The following is a 15,864-nucleotide window of genomic DNA, read 5'->3' as shown; positions in this document are numbered from 1 at the left end:
AAGCTGTTTTAGCTATGTGCAGTAATTTTAGGAGGAAGCATTTTACAGTCTATACTCAGACAATCCAGATGAATATACCTACATCTCTCACCATTCAAACACAAAAACAAAATTCTGTGGATGCTAGAAATCTAAAGTAAAAGAGAAAATGCTGGAAATACTCAACAGCTCGAGCAGCAACAGTAGAAAGAGAAACTAGGTTCACGTTTCAAACCAACAACCCTACATCAGAAGCATTTTCTTCAAGCTTATTAAATACTGTTATGAACTGGTACTCCCAATGGGTCAGAATGGAGAACAGTTTGTGTAGGGGGCCGGGATTGAAGGCGCGAGGGACAGCGCCGCTCCTTACGGCCCCGGGGAGATACTTAGGGAGTCCGGTAGTATTAGCTTTGTTGAGAATTTGGAGGCAGTTTCAACAGCACTTCGGGTTGGGGACAGGGTCAAGGGAAATGCCGATTCGGGGGAACCGTAGATTTGAGCCAGGGAAGTGGGATGGAAATTTTTGGCGATGGGAGGAGAAAGGAATTAGAACACTAAAAGATTTATTTCTTGGGGGTCGTTTTGCGGGATTGAAGGAGCTGGGAGCGAAGTTTGGGCTGGAGCAGGGTGAAATGTTTAGATACATGCAGGTTCGAGATTTTGCCAGGAAGGAGATACAGAGCTTCCCGGTGGAGCAGGCTTGCACATTGCTGGAGGAGGTGCTGAGGACAGGGGGACTGGAGAAGGGGGTAGTATCGGTGGTTTACGGGGCTATTTTGGAGGAGGAGAAGGCGCCATTAGAAGGGATCAAGGCAAAATGGGAGGAAGAGTTGGGAGAGGGTATGGAGGAAGGGTTCTGGTGTGAGGTGCTCCGGAGAGTGAATGCCTCCATCTCGTGTGCGAGGTTCGGGCTGATACAGCTGAAGGTGGTATACAGAGCGCACCTCACGAGGGTGACATTTAACAGGTGCCTGATATTGGCTGACATGTGCCTCCCTTTTATGAATCTCGTCTGTCCCCCCATCACCTCCGGCACACAATCCTCAATCCGCGAGGCCAGAAACTTAGCCAGCAACTTGGCATCCACATTCAATACTTTTATCGGACGGTAGGACCCACACTACTCTGGGTCCTTGTCTTTCTTTAGGATCAGAGACATTGAGGCCTGCTACAATGTAGTGTGGTGCTCACCCTTCCCACTCGCCTCATTAAATGCCCTCACCAGCAAGGGCCCCAGGTCACCCAAAGACATTTAATAAAACTCTACTGGGAAACCACCTGGACTTGGGGGCCTTCCCTGCCTGCATTGCCCCCATACCATCCAGCACCTTCACCAATCCAGTGGGCGCTCCCAGCCTCTCCACCAGCCCCTCCTCCACCGTGGGAAATTCCAGCCCGTCCAAAAAAATCACCTGTATCCTTTACCTCCACTTTCCTCTGGATAGCGGCCTTGACCCGCTCACACACCTCCTCCTCCGCTAACCCCTCCTCCTCCGCTAGCCCCCCCCCCCCCCCCCCCGATCCACTCGCAAGTCCACCTTATGTGGCGGGTGGTCCGAGACCACGATCGGTGAATATCCCGAGTCCACCACCTCCGCTAACAACGATTTACCCACCAGAAAAAAATCAATCCGTGAGTCGACCTTATGCACATGGGAGAAGTATGAAAACTCCTTCACCCTCAGCCTCCCAACACCCACGGGTCTACTCCCCCCATGCACTCAATAAACCCCTTCAGCTTCTTCGCCACAGCCAATACTCTCCCCGACCTCAAACTTGACCGGTCCATCCCCAGGTCAACGATCGTGTTAAAGTCCTCCCTCCCCATAATCGGCTGGTGCACATGCATGTCTGCGATCGTCCCCAGTACTCGCCTCAAACTCCACATCATCCCAATTGGGTCATAAACATTAACTAGAAACACTGGCATCCCCTCCAATTTCCCACTTACCATCACAACCCCCCCCCCCCCCTGAATCCGCTACAATATTCCCCACCTCAAATGCCATCCGCTTATTGATCAGTACCATCACTCCACACGTCTTCATATCCAACCCCAAATGGAAAACTTGCCCTACCCACCCTTTCCTTAGCCTTGTAAAGAAGCAGCAACTAAAGCCAGTAAGGTACGAGACAATAAACTCAATGTGACTAAGGGGAAGAGTAGACAGGGAAGAGATGATGAACGCAAAGGTGGTCTGAGGTGCATTTGTTTTAATGCGAGAAGTGTAGCAGGTAAGGCAGATGAACTTAGGGCTTGGATCAGAACCTGGGAATATGATGCTATTGGTATTACTGAGACTTGGTTGAGGGAAGGGCAGGACTGGCAACTGAATATCCCAGGATATAGATGCTTCAGGAGGGATAGAGAGGGAGGTAGAAGGTGTGGAGGAGTTGCATTACTCATCAGAGATGATATCACGACTTCCGGGCGCGGCTATGACTAGCTAAGTCGCACACTTGGAAGCTCCTGCGACAAAGGTGTTTTCGGGCCAACTGGAGGGCCCCAAAGGTGCAGTAAAGACGAATCCCGGTGGGGGAAGGTCCCCTGAGGAGAACTAGACCGATTTTATGGTCGGTACCCGGAGTGGAGCGGCAAGAAAAATGGCAGCAGCTCCCCAAAAAAGGCGGGGGAAGAAAATCAAAATGGCGGCCGGCGGCGCATCGGAGGAATGGAAGAAATGGGCGGAGGAGCAGCAGGCCGCTCTTCTCCGTTTTTTCACGGAGCTGAAAGTGGAGCTCTTAGAGTCCATGAACGCGACGGCCACCAGGTTGGTGGGAGCCCAGGCGATCCAAGAGGCGTCGATTAAAGAGCTGCAGCAGGAGATGGCCGCGAGGGAGGAGGAGGCCACAGTCATCGGGGCAAAGGTGGAGGTGCACGAGGCACTCCACATGAAGTGGCAGAGCCGCTTCGAGGAGCTGGACACTCGGATGAGGAGGAAAAATTTGAGGATCCTGGGCCTGGAAGAAGGCCTGGAGGGGTCGGATCTCCCGGGATATGTGGCGGAGATGTTGAGCTCCCTGATGGTGGAAGGGGCCGGTCCGGCGCCCCTGGAACTGGAAGAGGCATACCGGGTCATGGCCAGGAGGCCTAGGGCAAACGAGCCCCCGAGGGCGGTGCTGGTGCGGTTCCAGCGGCTAAGTGATCGAGAGAAAGTCCTGAGGTGGGCAAAAAGGGAGAAAAGCAGCAAGTGGCAGAACTCGACGGTAAGGGTGTACCAGGACTGGAGTGCGGAGGTGGCAAAGCGGCGGGCCCGGTACAACCGGACAAAGGCGGTGCTACACGCGAAAAAGATCAAATTTGGAATGCTGCAGCCGGCGCGCTTGTGGGTCACCTACAAGGACCAACATCATTATTTCGAGTCCCCAGAGGAGGCCTGGACCTTTGTACAAGAGGAAAAGTTGGACACGAACTAAAACCTGGGAGCACCGGCGGTCGTAGCCGCCTGGGGACTCTTGATTGAGCAAGTGGCCCTTTTCTTTTTCAGGCCAGGTCGGAACTGGGTAACAGTTTTGTGGATTGTTTGGGGTGTTTTTTTTTCTCGAACGGTTGACTTTTCTGAATATCTTGAAGGTTTCGAGTTGTTGGGTGTTTCTGTATATTTGAACTGTTGAAATCTCTATTGTGGGTCGTTGGCTTCTTATGGGGTGTTTCTTCCCGTTTCCAATTTCCCTTAGTTATTTACCCCTTTTACCCTTTTCCTTTGGGTGCTTGGGGGTTTTTTGCTCTTTCTTTCTTTTCGGGTTATGGTTATCTGCGGTTATTTATACTGTTTGATGGAGGGTGATGGTTGAGCACACTGTTAGTTGATAGCTAGTTAATTATTGTGTTATTTAAGTATGTAGTTAAGTATTTATGTATTTATTTGCTATTGGGTATTTATATCGTTAAGTTGGGGAGACGGGACGGGGGGGAGCGGGTTGATTATGCGGGTCTTTCTCTGGGGTTTTAAGGGGATCTTTCACGGGCGCAGATGGGGTGAACCGGGAGGAGTCAGAATGTGGCAGGAGCAGCCGGGTCAGCAGAGACCAGCTGACTCTCGGGAGTACGATGTTGGGTACATCGCGGCTAGGAGGGGTCCTAGCCAGGGAGGGGGGGGGGGGGGGGGGGGGGGGGGGCTGGGGGGGGACACCGGGTTGCTGCTGGAAAGACCAGGGACGAGAAGGGGAGAGCCGGGGGGGGGGGGGGGGGGGGGGGCCATCGCTATGGGAAGCGGGTCAGAAAAGGAGGGATGACCCGGGGCGAGCAAGGGACAAGACATGGCTAATCGACAGGGAGTAGGGACGGGTCGCTCAGCGATCCGATTGATCACGTGGAACGTAAGGGGGCTGAATGGGCCGGTTAAAAGATCAAGGGTCTTCTCACACCTGAAGGGACTGAAGGCTGATGTAGCAATGCTGCAGGAGACTCATTTGAGGGTAGCAGATCAGGTCCGCCTGAGAAGGGGGTGGGTGGGACAGGTGTTCCACTCAGGCTTGGATATCAAGAACCGGGGGGTGGCGATTTTGGTGGGAAAGAGGGTGTCGTTTGTGGCGGCAGAGGTGGTGGCAGATAAGGAGGGCAGGTATGTGATGGTGAGGGGTAGGTTGCAGGGAGAGAATGTGGTACTGGTAAATGTGTATGCCCCGAACTGGGACGACGCGGGTTTTATGAGGCGCCTGCTGGGCCTCATCCCGGGACTGGAGGCAGGGGGCCTGATCATGGGAGGGGACTTTAATACGGTGTTAGACCCTGGGCTGGATAGATCGAGTTCCAGGACGAATAGGAGGCCGGCAGCGGCAGAGGTGTTAAGGGGGTTCATGGAGCAGATGGGAGGGGTAGACCCATGGAGATTTGGTAGGCCTAGGGCGAGGGAGTATTCTTTTTTCTCCCACGTCCACAGAGTGTACTCTAGGATCGATTTTTTCGTATTGAACAGGGGGCTGATACCGAGAGTGCAGGACACGGAGTACTCGGCCATTGCGATATCGGACCATGCACCACATTGGGTGGACGTGGACATGGGGGAGGCGCGGGATCAACGCCCGTTGTGGCGCCTGGATGTAGGGCTGTTGGCGGACGAAGAGGTGTGCAGAAGGGTGAGAACGGGCATTGAGAACTATCTGGGTACGAATGACACAGGTGAGGTGCAGGTGGGGACGGTCTGGGAGGCCTTGAAAGCAGTGATTAGAGGAGAGCTGATCTCCATAAGGGCACACAGAGAGAGGAAGGAGAGGCAGGAAAGGGAGAGGCTGGTGGGGGAGCTCCTAGAAGTAGATAGGAAATATGCGGCGGCACCAGAGGAGGGGCTATTAAGGGAGCGGCGTAGCTTGCAGGCCAGGTTCGACCTACTGACCACTAGGAAGGCGGAAATGCAGTGGAGAAGGGCGCAGGGTGCGGCGTATGAGTACGGGGAAAAGGCGAGCAGGATGCTGGCACACCAGCTTCGTAAGCGAGATGCAGCCAGAGAGATTGGGGGAGTGAGAGAGAGGGGTGGGGACGTAGTGCAGAAGGGGCAAGAGGTGAATAGGGTCTTTCGGGACTTCTATAGGGAATTGTATAGGTCTGAACCGCCGAAGAGGAGAGGGGGAATGAAGAACTTTCTCGACAAATTGGGGTTCCCAAAGGTACAGGAGGAGCTGGTAGAAGGGTTGGGGGTGCCGATAGAGCTGCAGGAGCTAATTAAAGGGATAGGCCAGATGCAGGCGGGGAAGGTGCCGGGGCCGGATGGGTTCCCGGTGGAGTTTTACAGGAAATTTGTGGACTTGGTGGGTCCAGTGCTGGTGAGAGCCTTTAATGAGGTGCGCGAGGGGGGGGTTCTGCCCCCAACAATGTCGCAGGCCCTGATCTCCTTGATTTTGAAGCGGGACAAGGACCCGGTCCAGTGCGGGTCCTACAGGCCCATCTCCCTCCTAAATGTTGACGCCAAGCTGTTAGCAAAGGTCCTGGCAACCAGGATAGAGGACTGTGTGCCAGGGGTAGTCCATGAAGACCAGACGGGGTTCGTGAAGGGACGCCAACTTAACACAAATGTCCGGAGATTGTTAAATGTGATTATGATGCCAGCAGTGGAAGGGGAGGCGGAGATAGTGGTAGCGCTGGACGCGGAGAAGGCATTTGACAGGGTGGAGTGGGAATACTTGTGGGAGACGTTGGAAAGGTTTGGGTTTGGGGAGGGATTTATCAAGTGGGTAAAACTGCTCTATTCAGCTCCGATGGCAAGTGTGGTAACAAACGGGAGGAGGTCAGAATATTTTGGGCTCCATCGAGGTACTAGGCAGGGATGTCCCCTATCCCCCTTACTCTTTGCATTAGCGATTGAGCCGTTGGCGATGGCACTGAGGGGTTCAGGGGGGTGGAGAGGACTGACAAGGGGAGGGGAGGAACATCGGGTCTCGCTCTATGCGGATGATTTGTTGTTGTATGTGGCAGACCCGGAGGGGGGAATGCCGGAGGTAATGGGGATACTAGCGGAGTTCGGGGACTTTTCGGGGTATAAATTAAATCTGGGGAAAAGTGAGGTCTTTGTAATACACCCGGGAGACCAAGGGGAGGGAATTGGGAGGCTCCCCTTCAAAAGAGCAGTTAAACGTTTTAGGTACTTGGGGGTGCAGGTGGCAAAGAACTGGGGGACCCTCCATAAGTTGAACTTTTCCAGACTGGTGGAACAGATGGAGGAGGAGTTTAAGAGGTGGGACATGGTGCCGCTGTCGCTGGCAGGGAGGGTGCAGTCAGTTAAAATGACGGTCCTCCCGAGGTTCTTGTTTTTGTTCCAGTGTCTGCCCATCTTCCTCCCCAGGGCCTTTTTCAAGAAGGTAACGAGTAGTATCATGGGGTATGTGTGGGCACATGGCACCCCGAGAGTTAGAAGGGTCTTTTTGGAGCGGAGTAGGGATAGTGGAGGGCTGGCGTTACCCAACCTTTCAGGATATTACTGGGCGGCAAATACATCGATGGTACGAAAGTGGATGATGGAAGGGGAGGGGGCAGCCTGGAAGCGCATGGAGAGGGCGTCCTGCGGCAACATAAGCTTAGGGGCACTGGTAACGGCACCATGGCCGCTCCCTCCCACGAGGTACACCACGAGCCCGGTGGTGGCGGCCACCCTCAAGATCTGGGGGCAGTGGAGGCGACACAGGGGGGAAGTGGGAGGTCTGATAGGGGCACCACTAAGAGGGAACCACAGATTTGCGCCGGGAAATACAGGAGGGGGATTCCAGAGCTGGCAGAGGGCGGGTATTAGACAACTGAGGGACTTGTTTATAGAGGGGAGGTTTGCGAGCTTGGGAGAGCTGGAGGAGAAATTTGGGCTCCCCCCGGGGAACACGTTCAGGTACCTCCAAGTGAAGGCATTTGCCAGACGACAGGTAGAGGGGTTCCCCGCGCTTCCCGACAGGGGGGTGAGTGATAGGGTGCTATCAGGGGTCTGGGTCGGGGAGGGGAAGATCTCGGACATCTATAAGATTATGCAGGAGGTGGAGGAGGTACCAGTAGTGGAGCTGAAAGATAAGTGGGAGTTAGAGCTGGGGGAACAGATAGAGGACGGGACATGGGCAGACGCCCTGGAGAGGGTCAACTCGTCGTCGTCATGTGCGAGACTAAGTCTCATTCAATTTAAGGTACTGCATAGAGCCCACATGACGGGGACAAGGATGAGTCGGTTTTTCGGGGGTGAAGACAGGTGTATTAGATGTTCGGGAAGCCCTGCGAATCATGCACATATGTTTTGGGCATGTCCGGCACTGGAGGAGTTCTGGAAGGGGGTGGCAGGGACGGTGTCGAGAGTGGTGGGGTCCAGGGTCAAGCCAGGATGGGGACTTGCGATCTTCGGGGTTGGGGTGGAACCGGGGGTACAGGAGGCGAGGGAGGCTGGAATATTAGCCTTTGCGTCCTTGGTGGCTCGGAGGAGGATCTTGATTCAGTGGAGGGACGAAAGGCCTCCGAGTGTTAACACCTGGTTAAACGACATGGCAAACTTCATCCAATTGGAAAGGATCAAATTCGCCCTGAGGGGGTCGGTGCAGGGGTTTTTCAGGCGATGGCAACCCTTCCTAGACCTCTTAGATCAGAGATAGAAACTGAGGCCGTGACAGCAGCAACCCGGGAGGGGAGGGGAGGGCGGGAGGGGAGGGGGGGGGGGAGGGGGGACAACGACGAAGGAAGTACGGTAGCGGTGGTGGCACGGGCAAGGCCTGCCCGAGGACACTGCCAGAAATGATAAGTTGGTCTGACTGTCGGTTCGCTGGCGGGGGGGGACGCGCGAGTAGGGGGTGGGGGGGACTTCTTTTTTGTTAAGTAGGGGGGTTTGACTTTGTTTTGTTATAATTTAAATGTAAATGTAGGGGGGGTTAAAATGTTTGTACTTTGAAAAATTTCTTCAATAAAAATTATTAAAAAAAAAAAAGAGATGATATCACAGCTGTGATTAAGGAGGGCATGATGGAGGATTCGAGCACTGAGGCAATATGGGTGGAGCTGAGAAATAGGAAGGGTGCAGTAACATTGTTGGGACTTTACTACAGGCCTCCCAAAAGCGAGCATGAAGTAGAGGTACAAATATGCAGACAGATTATAGAAAAATGTAGGAGCAATAGGGTGGTTGTGATGGGAGATTTTAACTTCCCCAACATTGAATGGGAACTTCGTGTAGTGTTGGAGGCGTAGATGGAGCAGAGTTTGTAAGGAGCATCCAGGAGAGTTTTTTAGAGCAGTATGTAAATAGTCCAACTCGGGAAGGAGCCATACTGGACCTGGTATTGGGGAATGATCCCGGCCAGGTGGTTGATGTTTCAGTCGGTGATTACTTTGGGAATAGCGATCACAATTCCGTAAGTTTTAGAATACTCATGGACAAGAGGGGTCCGAAAGGAAGAGTACTAAATTGGGGAAAGGCAGAGTATAACAAAATTCGGCAGGAGCTAGGGAATGTGGATTGGGAGCAGCTGTTTAAGGGTAAATCCACATTTGAAATGTGGAAGTCTTTTAAGGAAAGGTTGATTAGAGTGCAGGACAGACATGTTCCTGTGAAAATGAAAGATCGAAATGGCAAGATTAGGGAACCATGGATGACGGGTGAAATTGTGAGACTAGCTAAGATGAAAAAGGAGCATACATAGGATCGAGGCAACTCAAAATTGATGAAGCTTTGGAGGAATATCTGGAAAGTAGGACGAATCTCAAACACACAATAAAGAGGGCTAAAAGGGGTCATGAAATATCTTTGGCTAACAGGGTTAAGGAAAATCCCAAAGCATTTTATTCGTATGTAAGGAGCAAGAGGGTAACTAGAGAAAGGATTGGCCCACTTAAAGACAAAAGAGGGAATTTATGCGTGGACTCAGAGGAAATGGGTGAGATTCTTAATGAGTACTTTGCATCGGTATTCACAAAGGAGAGGGACAAGACGGATGTTGAGGCTAGGGATGGATGTTTAAATACTCTCGGTCAAGTTGTCATACGGAAGGAGGAAGTTTTGGGTATTCTAAAAGACATTAAGGTGGACAAGTCCCCAGGACCGGATGGGATCTATCCCAGGTTACTGAGGGAAGCGAGGGTTGAAATAGCTGGGGCCTTAACAGATATCTTTGCAGCATCCTTGAGCACGGGTGAGGTCCCGGAGGACTGGAGAATTGCTAATGTTGTCCCTTTGTTTAAGAAGGGTAGCAGGGATAATCCAGGGAATTATAGACCTGTGAGCTTGACGTCAGTGGTAGGCAAACTGTTGGAGAAGATACTGAGGGATAGGATCTATTCACATCTGGAAGAAAATAGACTTATCAGTGATAGGCAGCATGGTTTTGTGCAGGGAAGGTCATGTCTTACAAACCTAATAGAATTCTTTGAGGAAGTGACAAAGTTAATTGATGAGGGAAGAGCTGTAGATGTCGTATACATGGACTTTAGTAAGGCGTTTGATAAGGTTTCCCATGGCAGGTTGATGGAAAAAGTGAAGTCGTATGGGGTTCAGGGTGTACTAGCTAGATGGATAAAGAACTGGCTGGGCAACAGGAGACAGAGAGTAGTGGTGGAAGGGAGTGTCTCAAAATGGAGAAGGGTGACTAGTGGTGTTCCACAGGGATCCGTGCTCGGACCACTGTTGTTTGTGATCTACATAAATGACCTGGAGGAAGATATAGGTCTGATTAGCAAGTTTGCAGATGATACTAAGATTGGTGGAGTTGCAGATAGCGAGGAGGACTGTCAGAGAATACAACTAAATATAGATAGATTGGAGAGTTGGGCAGAGAAATGGCAGATGGAGTTCAATCCAGGCAAATGCGAGGTGATGCATTTTGGAAGATCAAATTCAAGAGCGGACTATATGGTCAATGGAAGGGTCTTGGGGAAAATTGATGTGCAGAGAGATCTGGGAGTTCAGGTCCATTGTACCCTGAAGGTGGCAACGCAGGTTGATAAGAGTGGTCAAGAAGGCATACAGCATGCTTGCCTTCATCGGACGGGGTATAGAGTACAAGAGTTGGCAGGTCATGTTACAGTTGTATAGGACTTTGGTTTGGCCACATTTGGAATACTGCGTGCAGTTCTGGTTGCCACATTACCAGAAGGATGTGGATGCCTTGGAGAGGGTGCAGAGGAGGTTCACCAGGATGTTGCCTGGTATGGAGGGTGCTAGCTATGAAGAAAGGTTGAGTAGATTAGGATTGTTTTCGTTGGAAAGACGGAGGTTGAGGGGGGACCTGATTGAGGTCTACAAAATTATGAGAGGTATGGACAGGGTGGACAGCAACAGGCTTTTCCCAAGAGTGGAGGTGTCAGTTACAAGTGGTCACGATTTCAAGGTGAGAGGGGGAAAGTTTAAGGGAGATGTGCGTGGAAAGTTTTTTACGCAGAGGGTGGTGGGTTCCTGGAACGCTTTACCAGCGGAGGTGGTAGAGGCGGGCACGATAGCATCATTTATGAAGCATCTAGACAGGTATATGAATGGGCGGGAACAGAGGGAAGTCGACCTTGGAAAATAGGCAATAGGTTTAGATAAAGGATCTGGATCGGCGGAGGCTGGGAGGGCCGAAGGGCCTGTTCCTGTGCTGTAATTTTCTTTGTTCTTTGTCTGGTCCCCAATCTTGAGATGTGTCTCTTGCAAAAAGGCCACATCCGCTTTCAAACTCTGCAGATGCGTGAAAACACGCGATCTTTTGGTTGGCCCAATCGGCCCCCTCACGTTCCATGTGACCAGCCTGGCTATTCAGTCTACTTTTATCTTATCATTTTACCAGCAAATGTACAAAGAGCTAATCCAAGTATTGAGATCCAACAATAGTTACTAATCAGAAGTGCAAATTTCCGCATTGGAAATCCCAATTGTGGATAGTGGCTAATATAATTGACAACGCTGTGTTAATGTGATAAATTTGATGGTTCGTAGAAAAACGAAGATAATGCCCATTGAAATGAATTGCTATTTGCTTTAATTGAAAATTCAGTACAGATATTGATTGGGGCTTAAGGAATTTATATAAAACCTGAAACTATGTGATTGATGAACTTTGAGCATTTGAAGTAAATTTTGTACAACTAAATGTTGTTTATTAAAGACTGTTTAAATCAGTAACTTCATCAACAGTACACAAAGACTTCCACTTCTGTGCTCTGAGGAGATGCTGGGAATGTACAGCATAAAATTATGTACCCTGTGAGTGTCTGCCCATTAATATTTAGAAACAGAAAATGTAGGTTTAATTGTGTGAAGAGAGCAATGTGAAAGCTGGGTGCTTGAGGGCACAGAAGGTTGTGGATCAGCTGGGAAAATGATGGGTAACACCACATTTTAGGATTGAGGTACGATTAAAAAGGCCAGTGACAGGTTGGGTCATAATTCTTTAGGCTCTTAACTCTTGGAACTTATCAGGTTTGGTATCCTGCTGTTTACCTAAGTTCTTCTTTTATTCCATGGCACTTATTAGTGCTCTCAAAATCTGCACTCCTTTCAAAATACTGTTGGCCCCTGCAAACCCATCAAAGCGTTGCCAGTTTTTGACCCACCTTCCAAGTGCACATAGGTTCAAGAACTGCTCCCATTTCTGAAATCTGTGTCCCTGTTAATACAGCTTGGTATAATGGTGTTCAGAAAACTACTGAATCGTTTTAAATCAGACACAGAAGTAGAAATAAAATTAGGGAAATGACTGAGAGAAGTTTGAAAATGGGCTATTTCAACTCACCCTCTTAATTTTCCTATTAATTTGAAGTCATATTTAACCCCCCATTTCCTCTTACTCTTTTTCCATCCCACCCCCTCCTTTCTCACAGGTGGCTGCAAACATTACCATACTGGATCAATTTATTCATGCTTAAATATGAAATGTTCAGGTATATGCTAGATGTTTGAAGCAATATTTTAAAATAAGTATGTTACCAAGTATATATTAGACCTACTGCCCTCAGTTGATGTTTTCAACTGCCAGCAATCTAACCAGCCTCTTGCTTTAGAGTAGTTAGAATAGCATAGGTTCATGTCAAGTAAAATTCAGTTAGTGCATGAGGGAGAGTAAAATCTGATTTTCCATTATACCAAGCTGTATTAACAGGGACACGGATTTCAGAAATGGGAGCAGTTCTTGAACCTGGGTGCATTTGGAAGGTAGGTCAAAAACTGGCAACGCTTTGATGGGTTTGCAGAGGCCAACAGTATTTTGAAATCTGAATTTTTGACAGGCTTAGGTGAATTAGGGAGGGAGGAATCTTGTGGAGACCATTGGATTCTATGCATTTCTATGTATAACAAATGAGGAATTTCATCGTGAACACTTGCACAATGCCAGCGACTGATGCCAAAGTTTTTTAAAAAAATAATTTTTATTGAAAAATTTTGAATTTATACCACATCAAACCATACTAAAATACCAACGATAACACTAATGACAATAATCATGAACCTTCGCCCCTCCTCAATGAACAACCCAACATATTAACAACAACTTAAGTTAACACAATGTTAAGTTATATAACTTCCTGGCTCAAAGATAGATATCTTGGTCAACAGCAGCAGCAACCACGCTGTTGACCAAGATATCTATCTTTGAGCCAGGAAGTACTGATGCCAAAGTTGATAGCAGAATATAGTTGTAAAGATAGAAGTTTGTGACCTTTATAGTTCTAAGTAACTCCACATCATGGGGCATAGTCTGATGCGTATTACGTATCTCTGCGGGTTTTGCCTGCATTTTAATCAAATAATAGTCTTACTGTCGTTCCATATTAACCAGATTATCGATGAAATCTTTGGCAAGGATCAGATGTATGTTTTATGATCTTTGCCGCTGCTATTTCCTTCAGAACGTTCTGGAGCTTTGCACTTGACATTTGAAGCTTGGATTTTTTAAAAATGGAAGTGAATTTTCCATGAAGCATCTTCAGATTTTGAAACATTTGAAGAAGAAAAGCAAGTTTGGTTGGAGTTAGATATATGAGGTATATTTATGAACTGATTGGTGCTACAAATTGGAGCATTTGTCTTGTGGATGGAATGGAGTGGATTGGTTGTGATCCGATGAAGCAAATGATAATTTATGGATGTGACTGAAGAAAGAAGAAGTAAAAAAAACAGCTAAAAGCTAGACGTGTACTGGAACTACCAGTGCCAGTTTAGCTCAGTTGGCTGAACAGCTGGTTCATGATGAGAAGCAAAGCCAACAGCGTGGGTTCAACTCCTCCCTTGAGGTGTGGTGAACCTCAGGTTAAATCACCACCAGTCAGCTCTCCTCTTCAAAGGTCATCTGGGACTGCAGCGACTTTACTTTAACTGGAACTACTCATTTTTTTTGTAATAAAAAACAAATTGTACAGTTGAAAATGTATGAATTACTGAAGATCTGACAAGCTAATACTGTGGAAAATCAATTATTTGCTGCAGTGGAGGGAAGGTCAAACTTGTGTGCAGAGACACTTATTTAGTCTTGGGTTCCTTAGCTGTAAATGAAATTTCTAACTGTTTTAGGTAATGAGTACCTAGCACATGTCATTAACAATAACCTTTGCTCACTAGTATAAATCTTTCGATGAGCATCGAGACCCAGGATTAATTGGGTGTGCCATGAAAGTGACTGTTGCACAGTTCAGACAGTTGCCCGAGTTCCAAATTACTCAAATTTAAAGATTGTTTTTCTTTTACGTTGATTACATTGACTGTCCTTGCTTCTATAAAAAGTTTGTTTACTGAATAATATATATTGTATATTCTTGTTTTCATAACTTAAAATCTTTGTGTTTATGTGAGATTTCTGTGCGCGCAAAGAATCTCAAGAGATATCTGTCTTAATTTCTCCATAGATTGTGAGGAACAACGGCACTGAACGTTACAGTCATAGTCCTCATCGCTGCACTTTGTGCCAGCAGCTAAACAGATTCTGTTTTCCAGGAGCAACACATCAAGCCAACATAAAGCGGAACAGAAATAATGGTCTACACCTCTAAGGCCGTTTTGATGCACACTGTGCGCACAGCAAGAATTATGCATAGATTGACTGGGTCCACGAAAGCAAACGTTTCAAGCAGTTTGTTTGCTTGGTACCGACAACAGAACTTAAGTACATCAGCTAAAACCTGTGCTCCAAAGAAAAAAACATATAACTATATAATAGTGGGAGCAGGTTCTGCAGGATGCGTCTTGGCAAACCGTCTTTCGGAAGATTCCAATAATTCAGTGCTCCTTTTAGAAGCAGGGCCTAAAGATACACTGTTGAGTAGCAAGCGACTATTGTGGAAAATTCATATGCCAGCTGCCTTGATATACAATCTCTGTGATGATAAGTATAACTGGTATTATCATACTACAGTTCAGAAACATGTGAACAACCGTGTAATGTACTGGCCTAGAGGTCGTGTTTGGGGAGGATCTTCTTCATTGAATGCGATGGTATATATCCGTGGGCACGCTGAGGATTATAATCGTTGGGAGAGACAAGGTGCTACTGGTTGGAATTATGATCACTGCCTTCCTTATTTTAGGAAGGCACAGTGCCACGAATTGGGAGAGAACAGGTATAGAGGGGGAAATGGACCATTGCATGTATCACGTGCAGAGACAAGCCACCCTCTCCATGTTGCTTTTCTTGAAGCTGGGCAACAAGCTGGCTACCCATTTACTGATGACATGAACGGATTTCAGCAAGAGGGAGTTGGTTGGATGGATATGACAATTTACAAAGGTATTGAAAGTTGATGATTATTGTGCTAAACATTTTTATTTGTTGACAGTTTGAAGGAATTGCTATATTTGACATTTATCCTGCAATTGAATTGTAGGAATGTGTAGCTGAATGTGCATCCCTCCCACCTGGCTTGCTTACTCTTCCAACTTCTTCCATTGCGCAGGAGATACAAAAGTCTGAGAACACATACAAACAGATTTAAAAACAGCTTCTTCCCTGCTGTTACCAGACTGCTAAACGACCATCCTATGGACTGACCTGATTAATATTACACTCCTGTATGCTTCACCTGATGCCGGTGCCTATGTATTTACATTGTGTCCCTTGTGTTGCCCTACTATGTATTTTCTTTTTATTTTATTTTATTTTATTTTATTTTCATGAACTTAATGATCTGTTTGAGCTGCTCGCAGAAAAATACTTTTCACTGTACCTCGGTACACGTAACAATAAACAAATCCAATCCAATCCTGAAAACCAATAGCAGTCACTAAAATTAATCAATTGTTCCACATATGTGACCGTTGGCACTTGTCAAGCAACTGATATGTTCCTTAATTAATCAGTGCCAAGATGTTAATTACTGCAGCTCTGAGCACTAGTTTCGAAAGGCTCATTTTTCAGATGGGCGTTAAACGTTATAATGGGAATAGAGGGATGACGGGAGGGGTGGAAAGAGTGAGATTATCTCAAAGTAAGTTGCTTTCTACAGTACTCTCTTCAGTTCTTGTAGGT

The 15,864-nt window shown here is 48.0% G+C and overlaps 1 protein-coding gene across 2 annotated transcripts in view; it reads left to right on the top strand.

The window, feature by feature from the left end:
• chdh (choline dehydrogenase) overlaps positions 1 to 15,864 on the top strand; it is an 87,260-nt gene that overhangs the window by 13,067 nt on the left and 58,329 nt on the right. Inside the window, exons 1-2 of one of the 2 annotated variants that reach the window (XM_038812769.1) lie at positions 14,107 to 14,125; positions 14,249 to 15,126. In XM_038812769.1, coding sequence (XP_038668697.1) covers positions 14,376 to 15,126 — 751 coding nt within the window. In that variant the 5' untranslated portion in view covers positions 14,107 to 14,125; positions 14,249 to 14,375. Of the gene's footprint in view, positions 1 to 14,106; positions 14,126 to 14,248; positions 15,127 to 15,864 lie in introns of those variants that run through there. The other variant, XM_038812768.1, reaches the window with a different exon arrangement.

The sequence above is a fragment of the Scyliorhinus canicula genome, chromosome 11, assembly GCF_902713615.1.
Source record: "Scyliorhinus canicula chromosome 11, sScyCan1.1, whole genome shotgun sequence".
Taxonomy (NCBI): domain Eukaryota; kingdom Metazoa; phylum Chordata; class Chondrichthyes; order Carcharhiniformes; family Scyliorhinidae; genus Scyliorhinus; species Scyliorhinus canicula.
Note: the sequence above shows the minus strand (reverse complement) of the source record. Positions and strands in the feature narration are given on the sequence as shown.